General features: G+C 44.8%; 1 protein-coding gene across 5 annotated transcripts in view; it reads right to left on the bottom strand.

Moving 5' to 3' along the window:
* Nucleotides 1–3964: 3964 nt before the first annotated feature.
* Nucleotides 3965–25846, bottom strand: part of LOC137232806 (neuronal acetylcholine receptor subunit alpha-7) — a 124253-nt gene continuing 102371 nt past the window's right edge. For all 5 annotated transcript variants that reach the window (XM_067755621.1, XM_067755610.1, XM_067755637.1 and 2 more), the window contains 6 exons: nucleotides 24059–24138; nucleotides 19684–19851; nucleotides 18521–18715; nucleotides 16830–16916; nucleotides 13212–13321; nucleotides 3965–7574 (listed from right to left, as the gene is read on the bottom strand). In XM_067755621.1, the coding sequence (XP_067611722.1) occupies nucleotides 7056–7574; nucleotides 13212–13321; nucleotides 16830–16916; nucleotides 18521–18715; nucleotides 19684–19851; nucleotides 24059–24138 (1159 nt within the window). In that variant the 3' untranslated portion in view covers nucleotides 3965–7055. The remainder of the gene's footprint in view (nucleotides 7575–13211; nucleotides 13322–16829; nucleotides 16917–18520; nucleotides 18716–19683; nucleotides 19852–24058; nucleotides 24139–25846) is intronic.

The following is a 25846-nucleotide window of genomic DNA, read 5'->3' as shown; positions in this document are numbered from 1 at the left end:
ACTTACTATAGATCTATAGTAATCATGACAATGTAGTATTAACAAAAGAATAGACAAATAGAGCAGAATAGAGAACCCAGATGGTACCCGATGGGAGACAATAAAGAGCCCGGAAATAGACTCACATAAATATAGTCAACTGATTCTTGAAAAGAAGCAAAGTCAGTTCAATGGAGAAAGGATAATTTATTCAACAAATAATGCTGGAGCAACTAAACATCCACATGCAAAAATAAATAAATAAATCTAGACACAGAGTATATACTGTCCAAAAAATTAACTCAAAGTGGATCACAGACCTAACTCTAAAACACAGAATTATGTAACTCCTGGGAGATAACAAGAGAAAGTCTAGATGACCTTGGGTATGGAGATGACTTTTTAGATACAACAGCAAAGGCATGTCCGTGAAAGAAAGAAATAATAGACTAGACTTTATTTAAAGGCAAAACTTCTGCTCTTTGAAAGACAATACCAAGAAAATGAAAAGACAAGTCACAGATTAGGAGAAAATATTTGAAAAAGACACATCTGATAAAGGATTGTTATCCAATATATACAAAGAACTCTTAAAACCCAACAATAAGAAAACAAACAACCTGATTTAAAAGATGGGCCAAAGACCTTAACAAACACCCTGTCAAAGAAGATATATAGATGGCAAATAAGCATATGAAAAGATGCTCTACATCATATGCCATCAGGGAAATTAAAATTAAAACAACGAGATACTAGTACATACCTATTAGATGGCCAAAATCTGTTAGATGGACAACCCCAAATACTGGCAAGGAAGGGAAGAAACAGGAACTGTCTTTTATTACCAGTGGGAATGCAAAATGGTACAGCCACTTTGGAAGACAGTTACTTTAAAAACTAAACATAGTTTTACCATACAATCTAGTAATCACACCCCTTGGTATTTACTAAAAGGGGTTGAAAACTTATATCCAGACAAAAATCTGCATGCAGATGTTTATAGCAGATGTTTATGATAAGCTCTGATATTAAAAAGTCAAACCCACATGTAAATATAGTAAATAATAATTAGAAAAGGAGCAAAGATCCGTATCATGAAATAGATGATTCAGATAATGAACTGTTACTCAGTGCTAAAAAAAAAAATGAGCTATCAAGCCATGAAAAGACACTGGGGAACCTTAAATGCATATTATTAAGTGAAAGAAGTCAATCTGAAAAGGCCATATACTTTGTGATTCCAACTATATGACTTTCCAGACAAGACAAAACTATGGAGACAGTGACAAGATCCATCATTGCCAGGGGCTGGGGAATGAATAGATGGGAGCACAGATGATTTTTAGGGCAGTGAAACTACTCTGTATGATACTATAACGCTGGGTACACATCTTTATACATTTGTCCAAACTCACGGAATGCACAACATCAAGAGTGAACCCTTGTGTAAACTATGGACTTTGGTTGATAACTATGTGTAGGTTCATCACTTGTAACAAATGTCCATCATGAGGGAGGGTAGGCATGCGGGGGACAGGGAGTACCTGGGAAATCTCCATACCTTCCTCAATTTTGCTGTGGATCTATAACTGCTCTAAAAAATAAAGCCTTAAAAATAAAAAATACAAAAATAAGAGTAGAGGAGGACTGAAATATTAAAAATCAAGGCAGAAATTTAAGAAATACAACAGCAGAATTTGTTGATGGGCAGTATTTGTCAGAAGGTACAATTACAGAAGTCTAACACAGCAGAGGAGAGACTGGCAATAAGGCTCTAGCAAGAAAAAAATTAGGAAAGAATGTAAATTTTTAAATGAGACATTGGAGAGACAGACTAGAAAGGGCAAAGAACAGGGCAGAATGCTAGAATGTTTTGCATTCCTGTGATTCCCCAAGTGGGGTGTACTGCGGACTCAGCAAGATTTGACCACAAGAGTTCAGAAAGCCTGAAACTGCAGACAGTCCCCATCGCATGATAAGCTCTGATATTAAAAAGACAAACCCACATGCAAATGAAGTAAGTGATAATTTGAAAAGGAGCCAGGAGCAGTAAGGTCAGGTCTAAGAAGGATTGGGCTGGAAAGGAAGGTTTGGGCCAGAAAGAACAAAGTAACCAGGGAACAGAAATTATTATGTGAGAAAGGATTGCTTCCAGGAGTCCAGAGCCTCAAGACAGCTTCTGGTTAAAGCTTCGGTGGGTCTGTTCTCCAACTAACTGTGATCACAGGGGTGACATGACCAGCCTCGTCGGACACATCCCCACTGCCTGGCCTGGTTTGACCCTCTGGCTCTCATTGCCAAGGGAAGCTGCAGTCCTGGTGCCGGAGCCCTGCTGTGGCTCCCCCTGTACTGCTTGCCTGCTATCCCAGGAAGGGTTGCATCAGCCCAGGGGCAACAGGGTCTGCAGCCAGGTCCCCGAACTGATGAATAAGTCTAAGGTTTCAGTGTCTGAAAATATAGAAAAATAAAATCCTTGGTGAGTCAAATCAATAAAGACAAATGGAGAAATGCACACAATTAGAAATGAAAAATGGAGACATAATCATGAATATAGAGGAAATTTTAAAATCCTAAGTTCCCATATTGCAAAACTACATAAATATACTGAAAATTGGATTAAAATTAATTTTCTTAAAAAATATGTAACTAAAATTGACTCCAGAAGTGCGCTAGGACCTAATGTGCCCAGTGGGAGAAATTCAGAAGCACCCCAGTGTATTCCCAGACAGCCCCCAGCCCTGGTGAGACATTTGATACTTAAGTAGAAGATGATTCTAAAACCAAGTAAATGGTTGCAGAATATAGAGCGTTCTTTGGTTTCTTTTGGTTTTGCACACAAAGCAAGCTGCAGAATGATTCATCTCATATATGAAATTGATAGCAAAAATCGTAAGTAGAGATCATCTCAGGAACATAATAGTAGTTTGGTCTGAAGCAATCTATTAATATACAACATACTACTAGAGCAAAGCGGAAACCCTTCTGATTATCTCCATGGATACTGAGAAGGCTGTGACAAAAAACTAACATCTACATTTCCCCAGAAAGCCTTAATAGTTTGAGAATACACAGATACTTTTTATTATGACAAGGAAAATACATGTCTTCATACAAGTTAAACAGTGAGACATTAAACCATCCCATTGATGTCAGGAACAAGACAGGTATGCCACCTGAGTCACTATTATTTAACACTGTTCTCAAATGCAGTTGGCTACGAGAAAGAAATAAGGGAAATTAGTGGAAAGGGGGAGGCAAAAGAAAATCTTAGAAACAGTAAGAAATCATAGTTAGGTGTTTGATTATAACACTGATATGCAAAATCGACTACTTTCCTATATATTCAGTGAGAATACAAAATGTAAAAACTCATTGCATTAAAAATGGTAGCCAAATGACATGTAGAAATAGACAATAACAAATTCGTAGGACCTATCTGAAACCATAAAACTCTACAAGTGATATAAAATTAGATTTGAATACAAGCCTGGATTGCAGTATTCTTCGATAGGAGGACAATCTAGAAATTCATTGTGATCCCAATTCTTTAAAAAGTTGTGTGTGTGTTTATGAGAAAGAAAGAGTTACAGAAAAAAAGAGAGAGAGGAAGAGAGGGAGAGAGTGTAGAGAAGAGCCTTGATTGAAATGTTTACATTAATATGTAATTTTATGAATTATGAAATAATATGAATATTTTATATTAATTGGAATGAAGCCTCAGAAATTCAAGGAATTCATAGGGAGACAAATCAATAAAACAGAAGTAGACCCAAACACTTGGAGGAATTTAGTTTACAGATAAGGTGTCATTTTGAACAAATGGGGAAAAAACAATTACATACCAGAATGCACTGTCATGTATTTTGCTGGCACAACTGACCAACCATTTCGAGGGAATAAAAACACATCTTTACCTCCATTTCCTGCAATAAATGAATTTCTGGGAGTTAGAAGATGTAAATATAAACAGATGAAACCATAAGAATTTAGAAGAAAATATGAGTACATTTATTTATAATCTCAGAATGAGAAAGGTCTTTTAGAACTGGAAACAAATTCTGGCATCTAACAAGGAAAATATGGGTAAGTTGACAACATAAAACTTTAAACTTTATATATATATATATATATATACATATATATATGACCATTAATAAGCAAATCAATAGAGAACGTCAAAAGACAAAAATATTTCAAGACATAAGACAGAAAGGTTTCAAAATACACAGCCAAATTAATTAAGAAAAAGCCAAAATTGTGTAAAGGACATAAATTTACCAAAAAATTACCAGGAAACATTTGAAAAGATGTTCAACTTCACTCCTAATAAAGTGAACTAAATCAGAATGATACTGTAATATCATTTTTCACCAGACTGGAAAAAAAAAATTGTTCCAGAAAACTGAGAAATCGACCTTTTCATTATACTCTTAAGTGTAGCCACGGGTCAATTTTTGAAGAATAATCTGGCAATATTGACAAAAGTGTTAAATGCACATAACCTTAAATCCAGCAACTCCATTTTCAAGTTGGAATTGATATCAAGATACAGTCACAAAAGTATGCCATGATATAAGTACAAGGATGCTAATTTTAGATCTGTGTATAAAAATAAAGGCAGGAAATACTCTATAGGTTCACTAATAAAAGACTAATCAAAGAAATTATAGTGCACGGGGACAATGGAACACTAAGCAGCTATTAAGAATGAGGTAGATCTTTATATGTTGTTATGGAAAGATCTCTTAACACCAAGTGAAAAAAGCAAAGTGCAGGGCGCTAGAAACAGACAAAAAAGGAAGGTGTCTCTCCACATCCTCTTCGTCCCTGCTCAGCCTCTCTCCCTTCCTTTTTTTCTGGAAATGCCCATCCCTCCCCAGAAGCTCACTGATGGTCCCCTGTGAGGAGAGACGGCAGGGGCTGGGGTGGGTGGGGGCTTATTTTCAGCCTTTCACACTTGTCTTCCTATGTGTGCATCTTTTCCTTATTACTACTTTTTAAATCGCAGAGTAGTTATTTGGGCAGTCAAAATACAAACCCCTTTTGTTTGCCCTTTTACGTTTTTCTGTATAAAATACAAAACCAAAAAGGTTTTTTATTAAAGGAAAATGTAGTAGGGATCAACTTCGAATAGCAATAAGAAATGAAGCACTCTCTTTATATACCAAAACACTTCTAGTTGTTTCTAAAGACACTTTAATAGACAAAAAAAAAAAAAATGATTGTGCATTTTTTGTCCACTTCACATAGAATGAGTGTACTCTGAGGACGACCCTGCTCCAAATGGTATGTTGCTGGAATGCCCTTATTTATCAGCCTTCTTGCTGTAAACCAGGGGCCTTTTCTGAAGGTGCTCACACACACGTGTTCTCACACATACACACACACCATACACAAGCCTCCATCTTCTTCAGTGCACACAGATCCACCCAGAAATGAGCGAAATAAATGGCTGAAGAAGTGCATGCCATTTCTTTTGCTCTGAAAATCAAATCTTCCCTCATGATGTATCCATTTCAGGGGTTAGAAGCAAATTAAAGATCCCCAGGAGCTCAGACGCCTTCTGCAGTTTTGAGCTTTGAGAGTTACTAGATGAAACAACAGAACAGGAGAGAGTGTCTTATGTCTTCCTCTGATCACATTAAACAGTAAGGATGGGAGAAGCAAAGGGATGATTGTCAGCTAGACAATCTCAGTGGAGAACTGCATCACCACCTGGATTTAAAATAAAAATTTCCCAAGCTTTCAAAGCACACATCTCCAATGAATCCACCCATTCAGCCAGCTCTCTGGGCTGAAGCTGTGTGTGTGAACTGTGGGAAAGCAGATCCCCCCAAACCAGAAACTGGAATTACTGGGTGTGCAGCCACTGTTAGTCTGTAAGCCCCTCCTGCTAACCACCACTGGCCTGCCATTCAGGAAAGCCATCAGCCATGCCACCCCCTCCCCAGTTCCTGCCACAGAGGGAGCCAGAAGAGGCCCAAACCCCTGCCCCTTGGCCCTGACACATGGAGAAAAGGCATAGAATACTTTGGTGACTTCATGTTGTGCATCTGTATGGATCCACAAATTTGTAAGGCTAATCAACTCCAATACATGTGAAGTGTCTAATGCATTATTTAAAAAAAAAAAACACATATGGTTTAATTTAGCTTCAGCTATTACTTACATTAAAAAAACAAACAAACACATAGATGGTTTAAATCAGCTTCAGCTACTATTACATTGGGTGGTAATTCTAATAGAATTCTACTTGTCCTTTGGGCTTTGTCAACTAGAACAGACCGACTCAACCTGCCAGTGTCTGGGGGCAGCACAGAAAGCTTGGGAGTGCCTGGGATCTACAGAAATCCCCTTAACTTGACTGGGTCTGGCCCTGGTTCAGAATCAACACACACCTGTGTCCCTCCTGGTTCCCCTCACAGGGTAGGCTGGCAAAAAGTGTAATTTACAAGACGAACTATTACTGTCTCTTTTTTTAAATGTAGACACAGCATAAAACTGTTTCTCTCTACCAACTGTCTTTGGTAGAGAAAATTAAAGTCTGAATTGAAGAAAAACCAAGCAGTTGGGTTTTAAGTTTTAGTTTAGTTTTGTTTCGTCAGCCAATTATCTGATGGATTTACTGAGTGTGGTTTATTACGATGATTAGCTTCAATCTAGATTTGTACACAGGCAAAGCAGATATGAATTTTCATGTAAGCCCTCACAGCAAGTGACATGCAGGCATGCAGACCAGCTACCCAGGCCTCACCTGGCAGTCAGCCCTGAGCTACCCGAACCTCTTTGAAGGGCACACCAGGCAGTGGAGAATGGGCAAAACGACCTCTCCAGGGTCCTGCTGAGTGTAAGGATGCTCGGAGGATATCGAGTGGCCCATCAAAGAGGGTTAAACAGAAACGTGCTGAGATCCTATTACTGAAAGTAACAAGTAAACTGAAACCGACATGACAGCGATAGGGTACATCTGCGTCCTCGGGTTTAACGGTGCTGTGGAATCAGCACCCCAAAGTTCTCCCTAAGCCAACGTCATCGCCCATCTCTGCGTTTCCTACATGCTGGGAGCCAGGACGGAGTCAAGCGAAGTCTTTGGACACAGCCTCGACGAAGTTGGGCGCCGACATCAGGATGCCGATGGTGCAGAGGATGGTGAAGACCGAGAAGGCCATGAGGCACAGGCGGTCCACCACACAGGCCGCGAACTTCCACTCGCTGCACACGGCCTCGCTCTCGTCCTGGCAGCGGAAGCGGTGGGCGATGTAGCGTACCTCCTCCAGAATCTTGGCCAGGTCCGGGTCCCCCTCCGAGGGCTGGCCGCAGTGCAGCAGGTGCTCGTCGTGCGTGGGCGAGCAGGCCACGCGGCCGCACACGACCCCTGAGTCAGGGGTGGGCGCGCAGTGCACGCTGTCCAGGCCACGGAAGCCGATGTACAGCAGGTTGCCGTTGGTAGCCGGCGGCCCCGCCATGGCGCTCATCTCCACGCTGGCCAGGCTGCAGCGGCGCTGCTTGTGCTGGCAGGCCGGCCGCACCTTGTCCTCCCCCGGTCTCTTCATGCGCAGGAACCAGGCACACCAGTTCAGGAGGATGACTCTCGTCTGCAGAGACAGCACACCGTTAGGGTGGCCGGGAAGGGCGCACGGCTGATCCATCCAAGGGGATGCTGTGATACCAGCTAGACTTCGTGGGGGTGGACCCTAGGGGTGACAGGTCCCCAGGCCTTCCCAGGCGAGTTTACACAGGCAAGCAGTGCCAACGCGGTACAATGGTTGAATCGAATGTGAGACAATGACAAAGCAATACAGAAAATCACCCTGGGAAGGAACTATACGCACACTGCCATCTCAAGGAGGACAGCCTGTGTGGGAGGAGAGGGCTGTCTTCTAAAGAGAGCCCTGAGCTGGGGAACAGAGCAAGTCACCCTCTCCGGTCCTTCCTCATCTGGAACTAGGGACCACCAACTCTAACTCCCTGTGAGGTACGCCAGTGTGCGGTGACAAACTCACAAGGGCACCCCTGGAGATGTTAAAGTTTCAAGGGCAACCCTGTGGCATGTGTCAGACACCCCTAGCCTGAAGCAGTTCAGACTGTCACATTAGATCACTGCATTCCTTGCATGATGTCCTATCCTTGCAAAGTAGATTTTGGAACTTGTCCTGATAAAAGGCAAGTGCCAAGAAAGTCATCGTGGAACAGACAAGGAGGGTAGCAGCTCCCAAGATGAGAGAAGTTTGCTGTGCCAACAGGTGCTAAGCTGTCGGGGTATAAGTACTTAGTAAGTTGTTTTGACCTGTTTAAATAATAGAACCGTTAGGTATTCCTCTTGTCCTAGGTGCTCTGTGGGGGAAAAAAAACCCACCAAAACCCTGAGACATGAAAGGTGCTGTGAACCATGGGAGTTTAGGAACCTCTAACCTAACTCATTAGGCTGCAGTGAAGACTGAAGGAGATGATATGAGACAAAATGCTGTGAAAAGTCTGAAGCTGGGGTTGGCAGACTTTCTTTAAAGGGCCAGACAGTAAATATTTTAGCTTTGCTGATATAGTGCAAAATCAGCCATACATGCAAAAGAGCAAAGAGGCTTTTTTTCCTAATAAAATTTTATTTGCAAAAGCAGTTGGCAGGTTGGATTTGGCCACCAGGGCCATAGTTCGCCGACCTCTGGCCTAAAGTGTTTTATAAACATACATTACCTGCATGCATAGAAGATGCTGGAGAGATTTGTTTCTCCCTTCTAATAGAAAGAAGGGAGCCTTGTGAAACCTCAATCCAGCTTTTAAAAAATTCTTGCAAGCCTATTTAGACAAGTGCAAGAAAAGTGAGCCCTTTCCCTGAAATGATCCAGATACTGATTTGAATTTTGGTTTATGATTGTAGGCAAATTCCATCAGCAGCGTAGCAGGTATGCTTCCCATCTGTAAGTGCAGGCAGCAAGTTGTGAAATTCGTGTCTGCCACTCTTCTTTTGGTAACCATTTTTATGACACTTATCAAAGATAACTGCAGTTATCTGGTCTGGAGACAGCAATGAAAAGAACAATAAGGCGTAAGAGCAGTTTTGCAGCAGCTGTAAAGATCACCCTCTGTCCATCATAGGCGGCAATTTTTATCCTGCCCACACCCTATGGACATACTTCCAGAGCCTGGAAGAGCCAGCCTGCAGACCCTGTTTTCCAGGATCAGTAAGGAGCAGAAACACACAGCCCCACGTGGACACGAGGCTCAAGACAAGCCATCTCACCTGGGCATCTCAGGGTTCAGTGAAGTGAGTATAATTCCCCCATTTTACAGATAAAGAAGCTGAGGCTCAGGGGGAGGCGGTGGGGAGTTTGGGGTGAGCAGATGCAAATCATTATACATAGAATGGTTAAACAACAAGGTCCTACTGTATAGCACAAGGAACTGTATTGAATATCCTGTAATAAACCATAATGGAAAAGAATCTGAAAAAGAATATATATGTATAACTGAATCACTTTGCTGTACACTAGAAACTAACACAACATTGTAAATCAACTATACTTGAATAAAATAAATTAAAAAAAAAGAATCTGAGGCTCAAAGAGGCAAATAAATTGGGTCAAGGTCACACAGTGAGTTTGAGTCACCTAATGTGTTCAGACTTCCGCAGCCTCATCTATAAAAGGGTCAGCTAGGTTCTCTGCAAGCCCCCTGTGACTTTAGCCAAACCCCCACTCAGAAGGCACCAGAAAGTTGGGGCCAGAGCTCGAGGGAGCACATGGGGCAGTAAGTGTGTCCAAACCCAGAGGCAGTCTGGAAGGGAGAGTTGAGCCTCAGCTCTAGGGCTGTGCCTGCCAAGCGGGGGTCTGCACATCCCCTGGGGCATAGCTCAAGCTAAATCTATTTTGAATTTCATGGCCTAAATCATTAGCTTTCAAGGCTAAAGCATCTCAGAAGATGAGATTATCCTCTTGGCATGTCTCAGACTGTGCTTGTGACCTCTGCTGTTAGGTTATGGTTTGGTTTCTGGCTGTGTGAATGTCACATAATGCCACCGCACCAGCAGGGTCTTCTTCATGGCAACAGATCACAATGAAAGCCCCTCGGAGGCTGTTTATGTTTCATATACACTTGGAAAGAAAAAAAAATGCAGTGTGTTATATAAACTGAAAGAGAAATACAAGTTTCATATCTGCTTTGCACCATTGGCTTTAACATGCTCTTGCACTGAAAGGTGAAAAATCAGCATATGCTCTTAATTCAGATTTTTCTGGAACAGTAAAGTGCTACCAGGTCATTAAAAATGGTTTTGTATCTTACTGCCTTAATCCCCTTGTCTTTACATCAGTCAAAACAGAAGAAATAAGAATATGTGTTTATATTTTGGCATCTGCATAAACACTGGAAGGAAAAAGAAATTAATTGAAATGGTTATCAATTGGTGGTGGAAGTAGGGGGGAGGCAGGAATGGGAGCAGGAGTTCCTTATGTATAATTCTTTTTTTTTTTTTTTGCGGTACGCAGGCCTCTCACTCTCGTGGCCTCTCCTGTTGCGGAGCACAGGCTCCGGACACGCAGGCTCAGCGGCCATGGCTCACGGGCCCAGCCGCTCCGCGGCATGTGGGATCCTCCCGGACCGGGGCACGAACGTGTGTCCCCTACATCGGCAGGCGGACTCTCAACCACTGCGCCACCAGGGAAGCCCATGAATAATTCTTTGATTTTGACTTCTGAAACATGTAAATGTTATTTCAAACAAATGGGTGGATAGACAAGAAAGTATATTAGAGTTATAGAGAAGTCAGATGAGAATGTAGGTGAACGTGTGCAAACGTGTCTCAGCTTCTTTTTTTGAGGGGGGAGGGACTTCTCAAAACAAGCCCACAGACTGTGGTGATGTGACCCATGTGGGAGGTGGCACCATTTTGGGGAGCCCACTGCTGATGCCACGAGAGAATTATTATTACTATTATTTTTTTACATCTTTATTGCAGTATAATTGCTTTACAATGGTGTGTTAGTTTCTGCTTTATAACAAAGTGAATCAGTTATACATATACATATGTTCCCATATCTCTTCCCTCTTGCGTCTCCCTCCCACCCTCCCTATCCCACCCCTCTAGGTGGTCACAAACCACCTAGCTGATCTCCCTGTGCTACGCGGCTGCTTCCCAACTACCTATCCACTTTACGCTTGGGAGTGTATATAAGTCCATGCCTCTCTCTCGCTTTGTCACAGCTTACCCTTCCCCCTCCCCATATCCTCAAGTCCATTCTCTAGTAGGTCTGTGTCTTTATTCCTGTCTTACCCCTAGGTTCTTCATGACATTTTTTTTTCTTAAATTCCATATATACAGAGTGAAGTAAATCAGAAAGAGAAAGACCAGTACTGTATGCTAACACGAGAGAATTATTAAGTGTAAGGATTTGCTGTGGAAAAGAATTCAAGGGCAGTCACTCTGTAAAGCCAATTTCTTAAAAAAAAAGTGGTCTTGCCTAACTTAATTTTTGGGTAACTGTAAATTATTGCACAATGGATATTTTCAGAAGGGCCAGGAACTCCCTGCTCCTGGAGATTAAGGGAATGCATCTTACATCTTGCAGTTACATTTAGTGCACTGGTGAGTCCTAAATTGACTCTGAACGTGGAGGCAAGATTTATGGGTCTGCAAAGACAGGCTTGTTTTGGCATGAGAGGACTTCTTTAGCTCCCAACTGTCCCTAAGCCATGCTCTCTCGATGGGAAGACTGGAGGGTTTGTGGGGCCCAAGTAAGAAGTGGGGTGAGGGGTGGGGGGGCAGCTCTGCCCTGCCGGGGGTTTGGTCACACCAAGTGAGGCGGGGAAAGTCCAGGCCCTGCTTGTCCCCCAGGCAAGGTTTCCCAAGAGCCCGGCGAGGGTGGTGTAGAGCTTTGGACATTGGACTCCAGTGGAGCACGGCCCATGGCTGGGGAAGCATCAGCACACGTCACAACACATCAGTGCTGGGAGGCACTGGGACCATGTGGCCTGACCTGGGCTCAGATGACAAACATTTATTTACCATCCATTTCCTTTTTATTTTTTAATATTTATTTATTTATTTAGCTGCGCCAGGTCATAGTTGCGGCACTCAGGATATTCTTTGCCGTGTGTGGGATCTTGAGTTGTGGCATGCGAACTCTTAGTTGCGGCATGTGGGATCTAGTTCCCTGAGCAGGGATCAAACCCGGGCCCCTGCACTGGGAGCACAGAGTCTTATCCATTGGACCACCAGGGAAGTCCCATCCATCCATTTCCTTTTATCGCATCCTCCTTCCCCACTGTTAACTACTTACACATTTATTTTATAGGCTTTTGGCTAAATCACTTTCCTATGTGTATTGTGATAAAAGAAAGTTTCACATACTGAGATATAGGGAAGTCATTCTGGCTTATACATGAGTTAACTTGAATTTGATGCTAACTAAAAGAGCTTGTTTGTGGCCTATCAAACAGACATCTGCTTTAATTATTAGAGAAAAGGCACATTGACCAGAAGTAAAGAATGTCCATAATAAAAATAAAGATTAAATGCCTCTCTTCCTGGAACACCAATGCTGGTCCTCCAATGATAAGACTCCCTTCTCAGGCGCCAAGGCCATGCCGACTTGCCATGTACGTGCTAATCTGTGTTTTTGTTTTGTTTTGTTTTGTTTACCTTGAAGAAATGTAACCCCGACTCATTTCATGTTCTTTGTTCTGACAGGATATAAAACTGTGCTGAAAACCCTGCTTCTCCAGAGCAGAGATTAATCTGGGAAGCCGGCTTCCAGGCTAGTCCTCAGTTTGACTCAAATAAAACTCTTTTCTATTCTTCTTATTGATAGTTTATTGATTATTTTCATTGACAACTGATTGTATATATTTGTACACTGTTCACTCTATTTCTTACTCTTTTCCCTCCCCGTTCTGTTTTGAAGATCCAACCAGCAGCTGTGTGCTCATCTTGTGTGTTGCTTCTAACAGTGTACGTGCAAAAAGGAGGTTTAGAAACACTGTCCAGTGAAAGGTGCAGAGTGTTCGACCTGAGCCCTGCTCTGGGATATCAGATTGTAAGGACAGCCCCATGGGACCCTAAGAGCATTCACCATACTGCCCTGGAAGCAGAGATATGCAGACAGGTAAGAAATTGCAGCTTTTTGTTCAGGAATGCTAGCTGTTTGTGGGATTTTTAAAATAGATAAGTCATCCTCGGAGCCTCCTCTGGGGAGGGGCCCTGACCCCCCCTCTGGTGGAGGAGCTGGGGAGGAACTCACCCACTTGGGCATCTTGCCACCGTCGGGGTCGTGGTGGTGGTACTGTAGCACGATCACTGTGACGACCACGGAGAGGCCCACGATGATCATGGTGCTAGCGAAGTACTGGGCTGCAGAGAGAGCAGATGCAGGGGAGACCTGGGGCCTAGGTCACAGCGTGTCACCATGGCACAGTGCAGGGGACCCAGACTGTGTCTTGACCACCAGGGGCTGGGGAGCAATGCCCAAGAGCAGAGCAGGACCTCCTCCAGGCCTGTAGCCCACCACGCACATTCCTGGTGGGCAGATGCCAATCCAGAGCGCACAGACCTCCTCCTCCCACCCTGCTGAGCGGCCTCACCAGCTGACTGCACTGCTGGGAACCCTGCCTGCCTCATCCTTCAGTGAAAGCTAACTGCACCTCACAGGATGGTGATAAGGTTGTCCGATGAGAAAACACCATTGTCAGAACTGAAACCACCTGGCACAGAGGGTGTGATCACCACTGTGATGACGGCAGGCCACGGACAGGCTTCGGGGATCTAGCAAGGGCAGACCCGGGTGCCACTGGCTGACTTATCAGACCTGGAAAATGACTCTACTAATGATAGAGTCTGCCCCCATCTACTTACTGAGAGCCACAGGGGTGGGGAGTGCCAGCTGTGCAGCCGGAAGAAGAGGTCAGCTGCAGTGTCTTTTCAGGCTGAGAACATCAGCTTCAGCTCTGATGGGCAAGGATGCATTTCTCCACCTTGGACCAGGTGAGAAGCAGCATGGAGTTTCCCCCCCAGTCCACTGGCGGCCGTCTGTGAGCCTGGACAGACCACTCAGCCTCTCTGGGCCTCAGCTTCTTCACCAGTATAACAGGGATGGAAATGCCTTCTCTGCAGGGTTTGCACAAGGATTAGCAATTTTATGGGCCAAGGGTATAGGAGAAAGCTGGCATGGGTGGGCATTCCTTAATTTCCAACTCTGATTAGTAAACCTTCAGTGTGGGGGAGGCATAAATTAGGAGGTTGGGATTAACATACACACGACTATATATAAAATAGATAACTAACAAGGACCTACTGTATTATACAGGAAACAATACTCAATATTTTGTAATAATTGTAGGTTATTTGTAAAAACCTATAAGGGAAAAGAATCAGGCTGTACACCTGAAACCAACACAACATTGTAAATCAATAAAATAAATAAATAAAATAAAAAGGGATTAGAAGCAAAGATGGATTCAAGTATAAAAAGAGTATTAAAAAATAACAAAACAAAATATATATACACACAATGCCTCTCTAAGCCACAGAATAAATTATCCTAACATAAATGCAAACAAACAAACAAAGCCTCAGTGTGGCCAACCACCAAGGGGCTGGGCCCTTAAAGAAAGCATCTTGGTACGAGGCTAAGTGTGCAGCCACACACTTGGTTAAAAACACCTCCTGCCCTCCAGGCAGGCAGGAACTCATTGCTCTCCCAGGGAGACCAAGAGGAACCTACAAGGAGCTACCAGACTTATCATCAGCATCAGGGACCTCTGGGGAGGGAAGGGAGGGGGAACCAAACTGTGACTGTTATGGGCTGCATACTCTGTCCCCCTAAAATTTATATGTTGAAGCTGTAAACCCCAAGTACCTTAGAATGTGACTGTGTTTGAAGAGAGGGCATTTAAAGAGGGAATTAAGTTAAAATGAGATTGTTAGTGTGGCACCTGGTCCAATCTGACTGGTGTCCTTATTATAAGAAGGGGAAATTTGGACACACAAGGAGGCACAGGGATGTGAAGATACAAAGGAAAGACCATGTGGGGACACAGCAGAGGGTGCCCATCTGCAAGAAAAAGAAAGAGACCTCAGGAGAAACCAACCCTGCCGGTTGGAGGTTCCAGCCTCCAAAACTGTGAGCACATAAATTTTTCCTGTGTAAGGCACCCAGTCTGTGGAATTTTATTGTGGTAGCCTTAGCAGACTAATACAATGACCTATGGAGGGATCCAGGCTGACTGGATCCCACAGCTGAAATCTCAACAACAGAGGTCAAAGGCCAACAGCATCCCATCCTTCTAGACGTGGGCTATGCACCAACCAAGCCTGTGGGTTCATCAGACACAACAGGGTCTGCCGACTGCCCCTTTAAGGGTGGTTTCTGCTGCAGGTCTCTATTGAAAGCATTGTGCTAGAAGGTAGAAAGGATGGGGTCAGAATGTCAGGTTGAAAGAAGGTTCCTTGCTTCCAGGATGGTACGGAGAGAAATATGACACCCTCAGAGGCTTTTTATACCAACAGTCTGTCTGGTCAAAATATTACACATCCAGAAACCTCCAATAAGAAGGGCCTTGGCTTCTTAATTCGTGAAGCCTGGCGATATCATGTAAGGCACCCCACTCCTACTTACCCCTGGTTAACCACACAGGATTGCCACCCGTATACTGCTTTCCTGTTTCTGACCTCCACCGCCAAATGGGAGTGGGGACTCTCATTAAAACTAATATCTATTGGCAGAATGTTTGCTTCCTGTCCTCACAACTGGCTTGGAGGTCTGGTTCCCTGACCAGGAATAGAACCCTGGCTGCAGTGGCCAGGGTACTGGGTCCTAACCTCTGGGCCACTGAGCACCCCTCGGCACACTCCTGCTAATTCCAGTCCAGTCCAGGGAGGTTCACAGCAACAGGTGATGCTGCCTCCTGTCTCTGTCATCCTTCCTTGGGCAGAAGGTCATCCTTACACCTGCCTTTGTGTGTGGTTTGTGCATCCCCTGCTGGACCAGTCCCTGCTTCACCTACACCCTACTCACATGACTGACTTTCCCTGCTAATTGCAGAGCCTAAAGAGTAAATACCTACATCCTTGTCCCGCTGCCCCGAAGCTAGTGATTGTTTAATCTTTAGTTCAGAATGGCTCCCCTTTGATAGTTTAACAAAGGGAAGACCTCCGCCCCTTGAAGGTACTTAGCCCAAGGGGCTAAGAGGGCTGTGCCCCTCTGCTGGTTTCCCTGGTAACCGATGGGCCAATCTGACTTCAATTCCCCTAGATAACTGGTGGGGTGTCACTCCAGGACCCTTTTGCTTCAGATGCGTAAGATCTCCCATCTACCAAACAACTGATGTCCTGTCTCTGGACTCTTTCTTCAGTCTTGAGTCTGGGCAAGTATAGGGCTTGCAGGCCTGCGAGTTGCAGCCCAACATGTGGCCAAAACGTATTTGTCCTGTTCACCTTCCCTCACAATCATTAACTTTCTACAGAGACATCGCGTTATCTCAAGAAACAATGGCTGAGAGTTAACGTGTAACAAATAATTTGTGGAAAAACAGTGACTCAAGCTAAAATAATGCATCTTTAATGGTAAAAATCTCTGGCTCCATAACAAGTGTGAGGGGGGCATTGTGGGAGAAAAGGGGGCATTTCTGCATCTCAAGGCCAAACCACGAAGCCAGACTCCCCCTCCCCTTCTATGTGCCACGTAAGCAGAGGCCATGGGTCAACTCTGAGTAGTTACAGCAAGTCATCTCCTCACAGCAGAAAAGGGGGGCCATGCAGCTCTCCAGTCTCCTGCGGGACACGTTTCTGCTCCCTGCCTGTGCTGCAAAATCCCAGGCACTCTCTAAGCCCATGTCTTTAGAGGAGCTGGATGCTTGCTTACCTATCAAGGGCACTGAGTCAGAGGTCGCAGGCATGATCTCAGCCACCAGCAGCATGAAGACGGTAAGAGAGAGTAAAACTGTGATCCCTGGAACAGAGACATACACTGGTCCCTGAGACAGAACAGATGGTAAGGCCTGAACTCCATCCAGCCCAAGAGTCAAAGGAGGTGTGGAGGGAGGGATGGTGGCGGCCATGACATTCCTGAAACCAAATGCACGGTTTTCTATATTGATGGGAATGGGCATCTTTCTGGGGACAGTCTGTGCCATTTACTGGAGTCCCAGAGGAGTCCCTGGGAAAACAAACTTAGGAGCCAGAACTTTAGAAGAACAATTCAAAATAAATCATTGACCTCAGCACATGTATCTCTCATTTTCTTTATTACATTAGTATCGAGAGGTAGTTTCATGTAGCAGGAAAAAGAAAACATACAGTTTGAAGACCTGGCTTTTGTTCTTGACCCTTCTACTTACTAGCTGTGTGACCTTGGATAGGTCATTTAATGTGCCTGAGGCTCTTGTATGAATGAAAAATATCACCTGCCATATCAGTAAACAAAGGATGTTGCAGCCATCAAGCCATCACATTACAGCCTCCCCAGTGGGGCACCCTGAGGGGACTCAGGATGAGAAAACACAGGATACTGGCCCCAGAGAGCTGAGGTGCATATCAAAGGAGTGATTTCAGTGAGCCAAGACTCTTGCATCTTCCCATACACAGAAAAGCACTAAATTCATTAACTTGAGGTGTTTGGTTTTCTTTTTTTTTTTTTTTTTTGTGGTACATGGACCTCTCACTGTTGTGGCCTCTCCCATCCCGGAGCACAGGCTCCAGACGTGCAGGCTCAGCAGCCGTGGCCCACTGGCCCAGCCGCTCCATGGCATGTGGGATCCTCCCAGACCAGGGCACGAACCCACGTCCCCTGCATCGGCAGGCGGACTCTCAATCACTGCGCCACCAGGGAAGCCCTTTGGTTTTCTTTAATCAACAGTAATCTTTTGATGTTTTGACTACCTGGTCTTTGTGGCAGAAACTCCCATATACCCTGGCTCCTCCCTTCCCTCTTCAGAGCCGTCCCTAGAACTATCTGAGATGCTATGTCTCAGGCTTGAAGTCCTCAGAAAGTCCACCAAATAAAACATAATTCTTAACTTTTCGGTTGAACATTTTTTTTCAGTTGACACTCACAGTCAGAAGTTCTAGGTTTGAGAATGATTTCTATGTGTACCAAATAGGATCTTTAGTAACTCTCTGAGATGCTGAGGAGCTCATTTCACCAATCTAAATCATAGTTTTCTTATCTTCCTATTGGAGGATAATCAGGAATTACACCGTGTGTGGCCATATATAGATGCAAGCTGATACTATATTAAACTAAACTGTGTCCTGTCCACAATGAATTCCAGCTGGTTGCCACCAAGGGGTGGGGTGGGGTGGCAGAAGCGGAGAAAGTACAGGCCCCTCAGGGAAGAATTGGTTCTTCCCTGGGCATCCCCATCCTCTCTTCAGGATCAGAGGAGCCTGTGGAATCTCAAGGGGGCCTGGCCATCCTGCACAGCGGGCTGTGGTATCAGGGAGCCACCCTGGGCTGGGATGCATGGAGTGGGCCCTGGACATCTCTGTACCTAGAGCCCAGACTGCCATCCTCAAGGCAGGGCCCTCCCATCCCAGCTCAGACCCGGTACTCACCCAGGGAGATTTTCTCCCCAGAGTCTGCAGGGAGCAAGAACACGAGGAGGGCCAGGGCAGAGATGAGCACACAGGGAATGAGAAGGTTGAGGCCATAGTAGAGGGTCCTGCGGCGGATGGTGACAGTGAAGGTCACATCTGGGTACGGCTCTTTGCAGCACTCATAGAACTTCTCACTCCGCTTGCCAGGGATCCCTTCGGTTCCAGGGGAAGAAAGGAACCACCGTTGAATAAAAGGATGCAGTTTATTTTAAGGGGTTATAACACACACACAGAGCCATGGAATTTGTTAAGTGCAAAACACTGGCTAATTGTTGTCTGAAAAAATGCTTTAGGTTTATTATAGATTTATTTAAGGGTATCTTAGTGATATTTGAACAAATTGGCAGGTTTTTTATGTATTCAAATTACATGTGCTCTAGACTGAATGTGTCCCCTGCAAGGTTCATATGTTGAAATCCTAACCTCCACAGTGATGGTTATTTGGAGGTGAGGCCTTTGGGAGGTGATTAGGTCATGAGGGGGAGCCCTTGGGAATGGAATTAGTGCCCTTATAAAAGGGACCCCAGAGAGCTCCCCTATTCCTGCTGCCATGTGAGGACACGGCCTGAAGACAGCTGTCTGTGAACCAGGAAGCAGGTCCTCACCAGACGCTGAGTCTGCCAGCACCTTGATCTTGGACTCCCAGCCTCCAAACTATGAGAAATAACTGTCTGTTGTTTATAAGCTACCCAGTCTATGGCATTCTGTTATAGCAGCCTGAACGGACTAAGACACCATGATTATAAATAATACACTGTAAACTCGACACCATTATAAATGTAATTATTGTTTTCTATTTAAAATCATCAAATATAGGTTCCCATCAACTGCAATTTGCTGTTCCACCTGATTTTAGGGATAAAGCAGATTTGAATAATGTAGAGATGCCCATACTAGCACTGACCTTACCATAACTGCAAGTTCCTTATGGAAAGCACTGAATTTTCTCATTGTTTTTTGTTTCTCATCCTAGAGCTCTCAGTAAATCATGGAGAATGCTGCAGGGTTCAATAACTGCTCATGCTGAAAAGCAGAGTGGAAAATCCCAAACTTTTTAAGCCAGCACAGTAATAAAGCAGCTTCCTTCTATGTTGCCAGTATCACGTCTTTGCTGGGCTTACCCACAAGGTCCCATTCTCCATTTGGGATATAGCCGCTGATGTCTGCCTCCTGCATCTGCAGATCCAAGGACCACCCTCCGTAAGACCAGGACCCAAACTTCAGTTTGCACTGCTGCACATCAAAGGGGAACCATCGCACATCAATGTAGCAGGAGCTCTTGAAGATGCCTACATGGGCAATGAGACAAACCAAGATGAAAGCTGGCTGAGACCTGCTTTAAACACACAGCAGTCTCACACAGTTGGTAGGAATGTAAATTGGTGCAGCCACTATGGGAACAGTACGGGGGCTCCTCAAAAAATTACAAAAAGAACTAAAAATGATCCAGCGATCCCACTCCTGGGTATACATGGAAAGGAAACAAAATCAGTATCTCACAAAGATATTTGTACCCCACTGCAGCATTACTCACAATAGCCAAGACATGGAAACAACCTAAGTTTCTGTTGATGGATAAACAGATAAAATATTATATATATATATATGTGTGTGTGTGTGTGTGTGTGTGTATATACATAAAATCAAATTTATGTGGATTATATGGAATATTATTCAGCCTTTAAAAAGATGAAAATCCTGCCATTTGCAACAACATGGATGAAACTGGAGGGCTTTATGCTAAGTGAAATAAGCCACACACAGAAAGACAGATCCTGTATAATATCACTTACATGAAGAATTTTTTTAAAAAAAGTTTAACTCATAGAAACAGAGTAGAATGGTGGTTGCCAAGGGCTGGAGGGTGGGGGAAATGGGAGAGAGGTTGATCAAAAAGGGAACAAACTTTCAGTTATAAGGTGGATTCATTTTGAGGATCTAACGTACAGCATCGTGACTACAGTTAATAATATTTTATATTTGAAATTTACTATGTGAGGTGATGGGTGTGTTAATTAACCTGATTGTGGAAATAAATGATTTCACAATATATATGCATATGCATGTGTGTGTGTGTGTGCGTGTGTGTGTGTATATATATATCTACACATGCATATGCATATATATCACGTATATACATACATATATTATACATATATATGTGTATGTGTATATATATATTACAATTTCATTTGTCAACTACACCTCAGTAATGCTGGAAAAAATATTAAAAATAAAAATAAATGCACAGCAATCCCTTGGTCTCCATCCCATACACTATTTGTAACACACAAAGCCTACTCTTCATGGAGTGAAAAGCTTGCTATCCTGATCAAGCATCGGCCGGTTAAACGATGCATCATTTCTGATGCTCTGCATGTCTCATGATCAATGCTGTGCACACATCCCCTGGACCATTTGAGATCCCTTCAGGAGGAGGCAGTGTGAGTACCGGGGCCCCTCACCTGGGTGTGACCAGAGAGGCTTCAGCCCATCCTGCCCGTCCAAACTAGACCTGTCCAGGACAAGCTGAGTCTTTCTGGAAAAATTTCTAGAAAAGAGTTCAGTTGAAGCTTTACTGTCTTTTACATTTCAAAGGCTACACCGACATTTTCTGTTCTGAGCAAAGAATTCAACATTCTGTAAACTTGCTCTTGCCATGCATGTGCATCTCCAAATTCTAAACAGTAAGAGAGATGTAAAGAATGTAAAAAAAATCCTATAGAAGCTGATAAAAATGATGAAGAGCTTAGAAACAGAATCTGAAAGGTCTGTGTGCGTCTGTGTGACTGTGTTTGGTGAGGAGCAGGAAAAACATTTTCTTTAGGTTAAAAATTGAGAACATACTTGGTTATCTAGAAATATATATGGAAGATAATTTTAACTAGCCTGAATTCTAGATTATAAACAGAACAAAACCTAATAGGTTTTAGTTGAAGAGGTAGTGTTTGGACAAAAGCTAGAGTTTCCACTGAAAAGAGGGACAGGACAAATTGGGAGTAAATTTACCAACAGGTCACTGAGATAATTCCACACCGGCCATTTATGCCCATGTGCTCCTTGCTGCCCAGAGAAAGACCAGAAGGCAGTGATGGCACAAATAGCTAAGGGTCCCAGTGCTCACAGGGACAAGGCAGACGCTCTGTAAATTTCTGCTTCCAAATTTAAAAAAAAGGAATGGAGGGACTCAACTTGCTAACAGGGACCCCCCCACCCACCCACAGTCAAACTGGGAAAGGATAATAAACTTCCTGTCTCCTCAAGTCCCTTTAAACAGGATTTGCAGCATTACATCCAATGTCCACAGGAATCTGGAAGTCATTACAGACACTACCCTCCCATTAATGGGCTGAATCCCCCAAAACTCTCACTGCTGGTAGAAAATGAAACTGTAACTGTATTATTCCATTTCTATCAAATGACCAGAAAAAGAGACTCTCTAGAGGCAGAAAGGAGGTCAGTGGTTGTTGCCGCGGGCCGGCAGTGAGGGTGGGGACTAACTGCAAACAGGCAAAAGGGATCTTTGGGGGGTGATGGAAAATGTTCTAGAACTAGATTGCAGTCGTGGTCGTACAACTCTGTGAATTTACTAAAAATCATTGAATTGTGCACTTAAGATGGGCCAATTGTATAATACGTAACTTACACTTCAATAATGCTGTTAAAAAATAAAAATATGACATGGGAAAGAAGTCATTTCCTAATAACCAAGTCTATTTCAAAGCTTGCATCTGAAGCACTTTTTGCCTGTTGAGTTGCTGGAGCAGAGCAGCTTCCCAGTTCAGGTCTACACGACCCCAGGCACAGTCTTGCTGCCCTGAACCAGACAACCCCACACTCTCTAGTCCAGAGTAGGGGAGACTCCCACAATCAAAGCTCCATGTGCCCTCCTGACAGACTCCGGGGGCCACGCAGGCTGGGATGTAGGAACTGGCCCCAAAGGGGCTGCTGCACAGAGGGCTTGGGGGTCAGGAGGACTGCTCCCGTGGCTGAAAATAGCCTCAGCCTTCAGAACAACCCGCAGCCCAGTATTCTTCTACGCTGATGACTGCTGGAGGTCATTTTCCAAAATAGTTCTCATGCTAGAAGCTGCAACTTCTAGGCCTGGTGTAAAAGAGTGTACCAGTGATAGAAGACCCATCCCTTTGTCTTTGTTAGGAGGAAGGCTTGCGTCCCTGGGGGAGGAGAGGAGGGGCTGAGGAAGAAGCAAGGAAGCACAAGGTTTAAGACAGAAAACCTGAAAGTCTGGAGTCCTTCCATCTCCTCAGACAATAATGGATGGTATCTGCCTGTGACAGGTTCAATCCCTGACGCGTTCGTTTACCTACATGTGGGCCAGGCCGCTGGTTGATGAGGGTGGTTCTAACGGGAATAAACACAGATCCTGCCCTTGGGACTCTTATCCTCTGCTAATGAGAAAGAGAATGTAAACCACCACCCAGGAGGCAAAGCCAGCTTTGCTGTGAGCTGTGAGATGGATCCAAGGGCACAAGATGGGGCTGACTGCTGGAGGGTGTGTGTGTGTGTGTGTGTGTCTGTGAGGGTGTGTGGTGTGTGTGAGCATAGTGTGTGGTATGTTTTTTGTGTGATGTGTCTATATGTGTGGTGTGTATGTATGGCGTTAGTGGGTGACGTGTGCACGTGTGTGTGTGTGCACGTGTGTGTGTGTGTGTGTGTGTGTGGTGTAGGTGTTGGTGGTGAGGAGGGAGGTGGCTGCAGGCTGCCTGGGAACAGAAAGTTAAACAAACAGTTGCAGTGGGGGAAATAACCCTGGAAAATAACATGTGAAAAATCATCTAGAAGATTTAAAGAAATCTGCTAATATCTTGAGGGCACGAAGCCTGGGTTTCCCATGGCATGGATCACTCACAAGCAGCCCAAGGCCCTGTGAACTGACAGGAATGATGGGAGGAGATTCAACCCCAGCAGTTACCCATCAGCTGCCTGAGAAGGAGAGACGCTCTTTCAGGAAGAAATCACTGATGAGTCCCTTGGAAACCACCTGTTCTCACCTCTAACAAGCAGGTGGGCTTTAATGCACGCACTCAAGAAGCCAGCCCAGCAAGGTCACCGTCTCACCCCGACACTGGAGGGCAGCACATACCCAGGTACCCAGTGCAGTGGGAAGGAAAACGCAGGCTGTGAGGAGGAAATGACCTGGAGGTTGGTTGCAGGCTATAAGGAGAACAGAAATGACCTGACAACGGAGACTTGTTTTAGTTGTGGATGAACTTTAAAGAACACAGGACAGACAATACGGACAGAGGACATGTGTTGGCAAAGACAGCTTAAGCCATGATCCCAAGAGGAAGACAGCATTGCCACGCTCAGGGAATACATGCAAGCACAGAGGAGAAGAAGTCAGGAGGGCTGGGCGTGCGTGGAGGCTAAGGATGCTCAGAGCTCAGAGCCAGCCGCTGCCCCTGCGGGCACCGTCGGGCACCCCAACCTCCTTCACGCTGTCTAACTGCAGGGGACAAAGGGAGCGGCACTTACCTGGAGGGAGGTACTGGCAGTGCCCAGAAGAATTCACTAACACGTTGGTGTGGAACGTGGCGTCAAACCGCTCATCAGCACTGGAAACAGGAGAAGGATCCGTGAGCCAGCCCAGCTGGGCAATGGGTTCCCCATGCCCTTAGGGCAGTTGTTCCTGCAGTCCGAGCAGCTCTGAGAGGGGCTGCTGCTTGCAGTTGGGACAGCCAGCAGCGGTCTGAGAGCCCCACCTGTGGCTGACCTGGAAGGTCTTCCCAGAGCACAGGGGGAAGAGACCAGTGCCCACCTCCATTTCATAGGGATGCCTATTTTTTCCATATGTATATAAAACAAAGCTCTTAGCAAAAATGAAACCTGAAGACAACTTAGGAGGACATTGGCAGATGAGACATTTCAATCCATCTGCAGGAGATAAAGAGTGGGGGGAAGCACAGCGCCCCTCTATCAGCCCTTAAGGGTGGGATTTGGACCCACTGTGTTCAAGGCCCTAGTTCCAGCCCCTTGAATGGGTCCAAAGCTCGGTTGGTGCTTGAGAAATCCAGTTTGAGTGACTGAGGCTGCAGGTGCATGGGGGAGCTGGGCAGCCCCAAGGAGTACGGGGCTCCAGGCTTAGTGATGACAGGAAGGAGCACAGGTGTAGACAGAAGAATTAGGTTCAAGTGTAGAAGAATGCACTCCAGCCCCACCCCCTGCCCATGGTCAGAACCTCCTACAGCCAGGAGTTACCAACCCGGTTAAAGGGGGCACACAAAACGGAAAGGAAAAACAATTAAGACCAACAGCCCTTATTATCCAGGTCTTTCATTTTCTGTGTTCTGACACTTTGACATCTGGGGCCTTGCTGATCCTGGAGGGACTACTCCACCCCCACCCGCATCCCAGGTCAGCCAATTCCTAGAGATAGCAAACAACTCGCTCAAATGGAAAGGAACCAATCCAGAGCCCACACCCCCACCATCTCTTTCATGGAGATCTCACCCTCCTGGCCACCATCCACCTGCCCTAATCACCCCAGGACCAGGTACCAGACAAACAGGGACAGGCCATATGTACCCAAGCCTGCTGAAGGCATTCCGGGTCCTAGCCCTGCTTACCCTGCCTCACCAGTTCCATTCCATGGAAACCACAATAAAGGCTTTTGACCACATTTTCCCCTCACGCCCTCTGCCTCCTGACTGTCCCTAGTGCTTCCCTGTGTGGCCCTGTATGGCGAGCATGCCTCCTGTTTCCAGGGAACTGTAAGATAAACTTCCTTCCTTCCTGACAGTCATTTCTGTGTCTGCATTTTACCATGCCTGATTAAAACATATCCTTAAAATGTCAGATGTAGTGAATGGACTTGAGGACACGGGGAGTGGGAAGGGTAAGCTGGGATGACATGAGAAGGTGGCATGGACATATATACTCTACCAAATGTAAAATAGCTAGCTAGTGGGAAGCGGCCACATAGCACAGGGAGATCAGCTCGGTGCTTTGTGACCACCTAGAGGGCTGGGATAGGGAGGGTGGGAGGGAGGGAGATGCAAGAGGGAAGAGATATGGGAACATATGTATATGTATAACTGATTCACTTTGTTATAAAGCAGAAACTAACACACTATTGTAAAGCAATTATACTCCAATAAAGATGTTAAAAAAAAAAAAGTCGCCCTACAGGTGAATAAAAAAGTAAACAGCCTCAAGAAAACGTAGGCAGCCAGTCAAGATGCCAGCACCTCGAGTTAAGTTTCCCTCATTTTAGCAACTGGAGAACCTCTGCTAAGGGTTGCCCACGTCTACAGAGGCTCTGCA

The sequence above is a fragment of the Pseudorca crassidens genome, chromosome 1 (assembly GCF_039906515.1).
Source record: "Pseudorca crassidens isolate mPseCra1 chromosome 1, mPseCra1.hap1, whole genome shotgun sequence".
Lineage (NCBI taxonomy): Eukaryota > Metazoa > Chordata > Mammalia > Artiodactyla > Delphinidae > Pseudorca > Pseudorca crassidens.
This window is presented reverse-complemented; position numbering and strand designations above follow the sequence as displayed.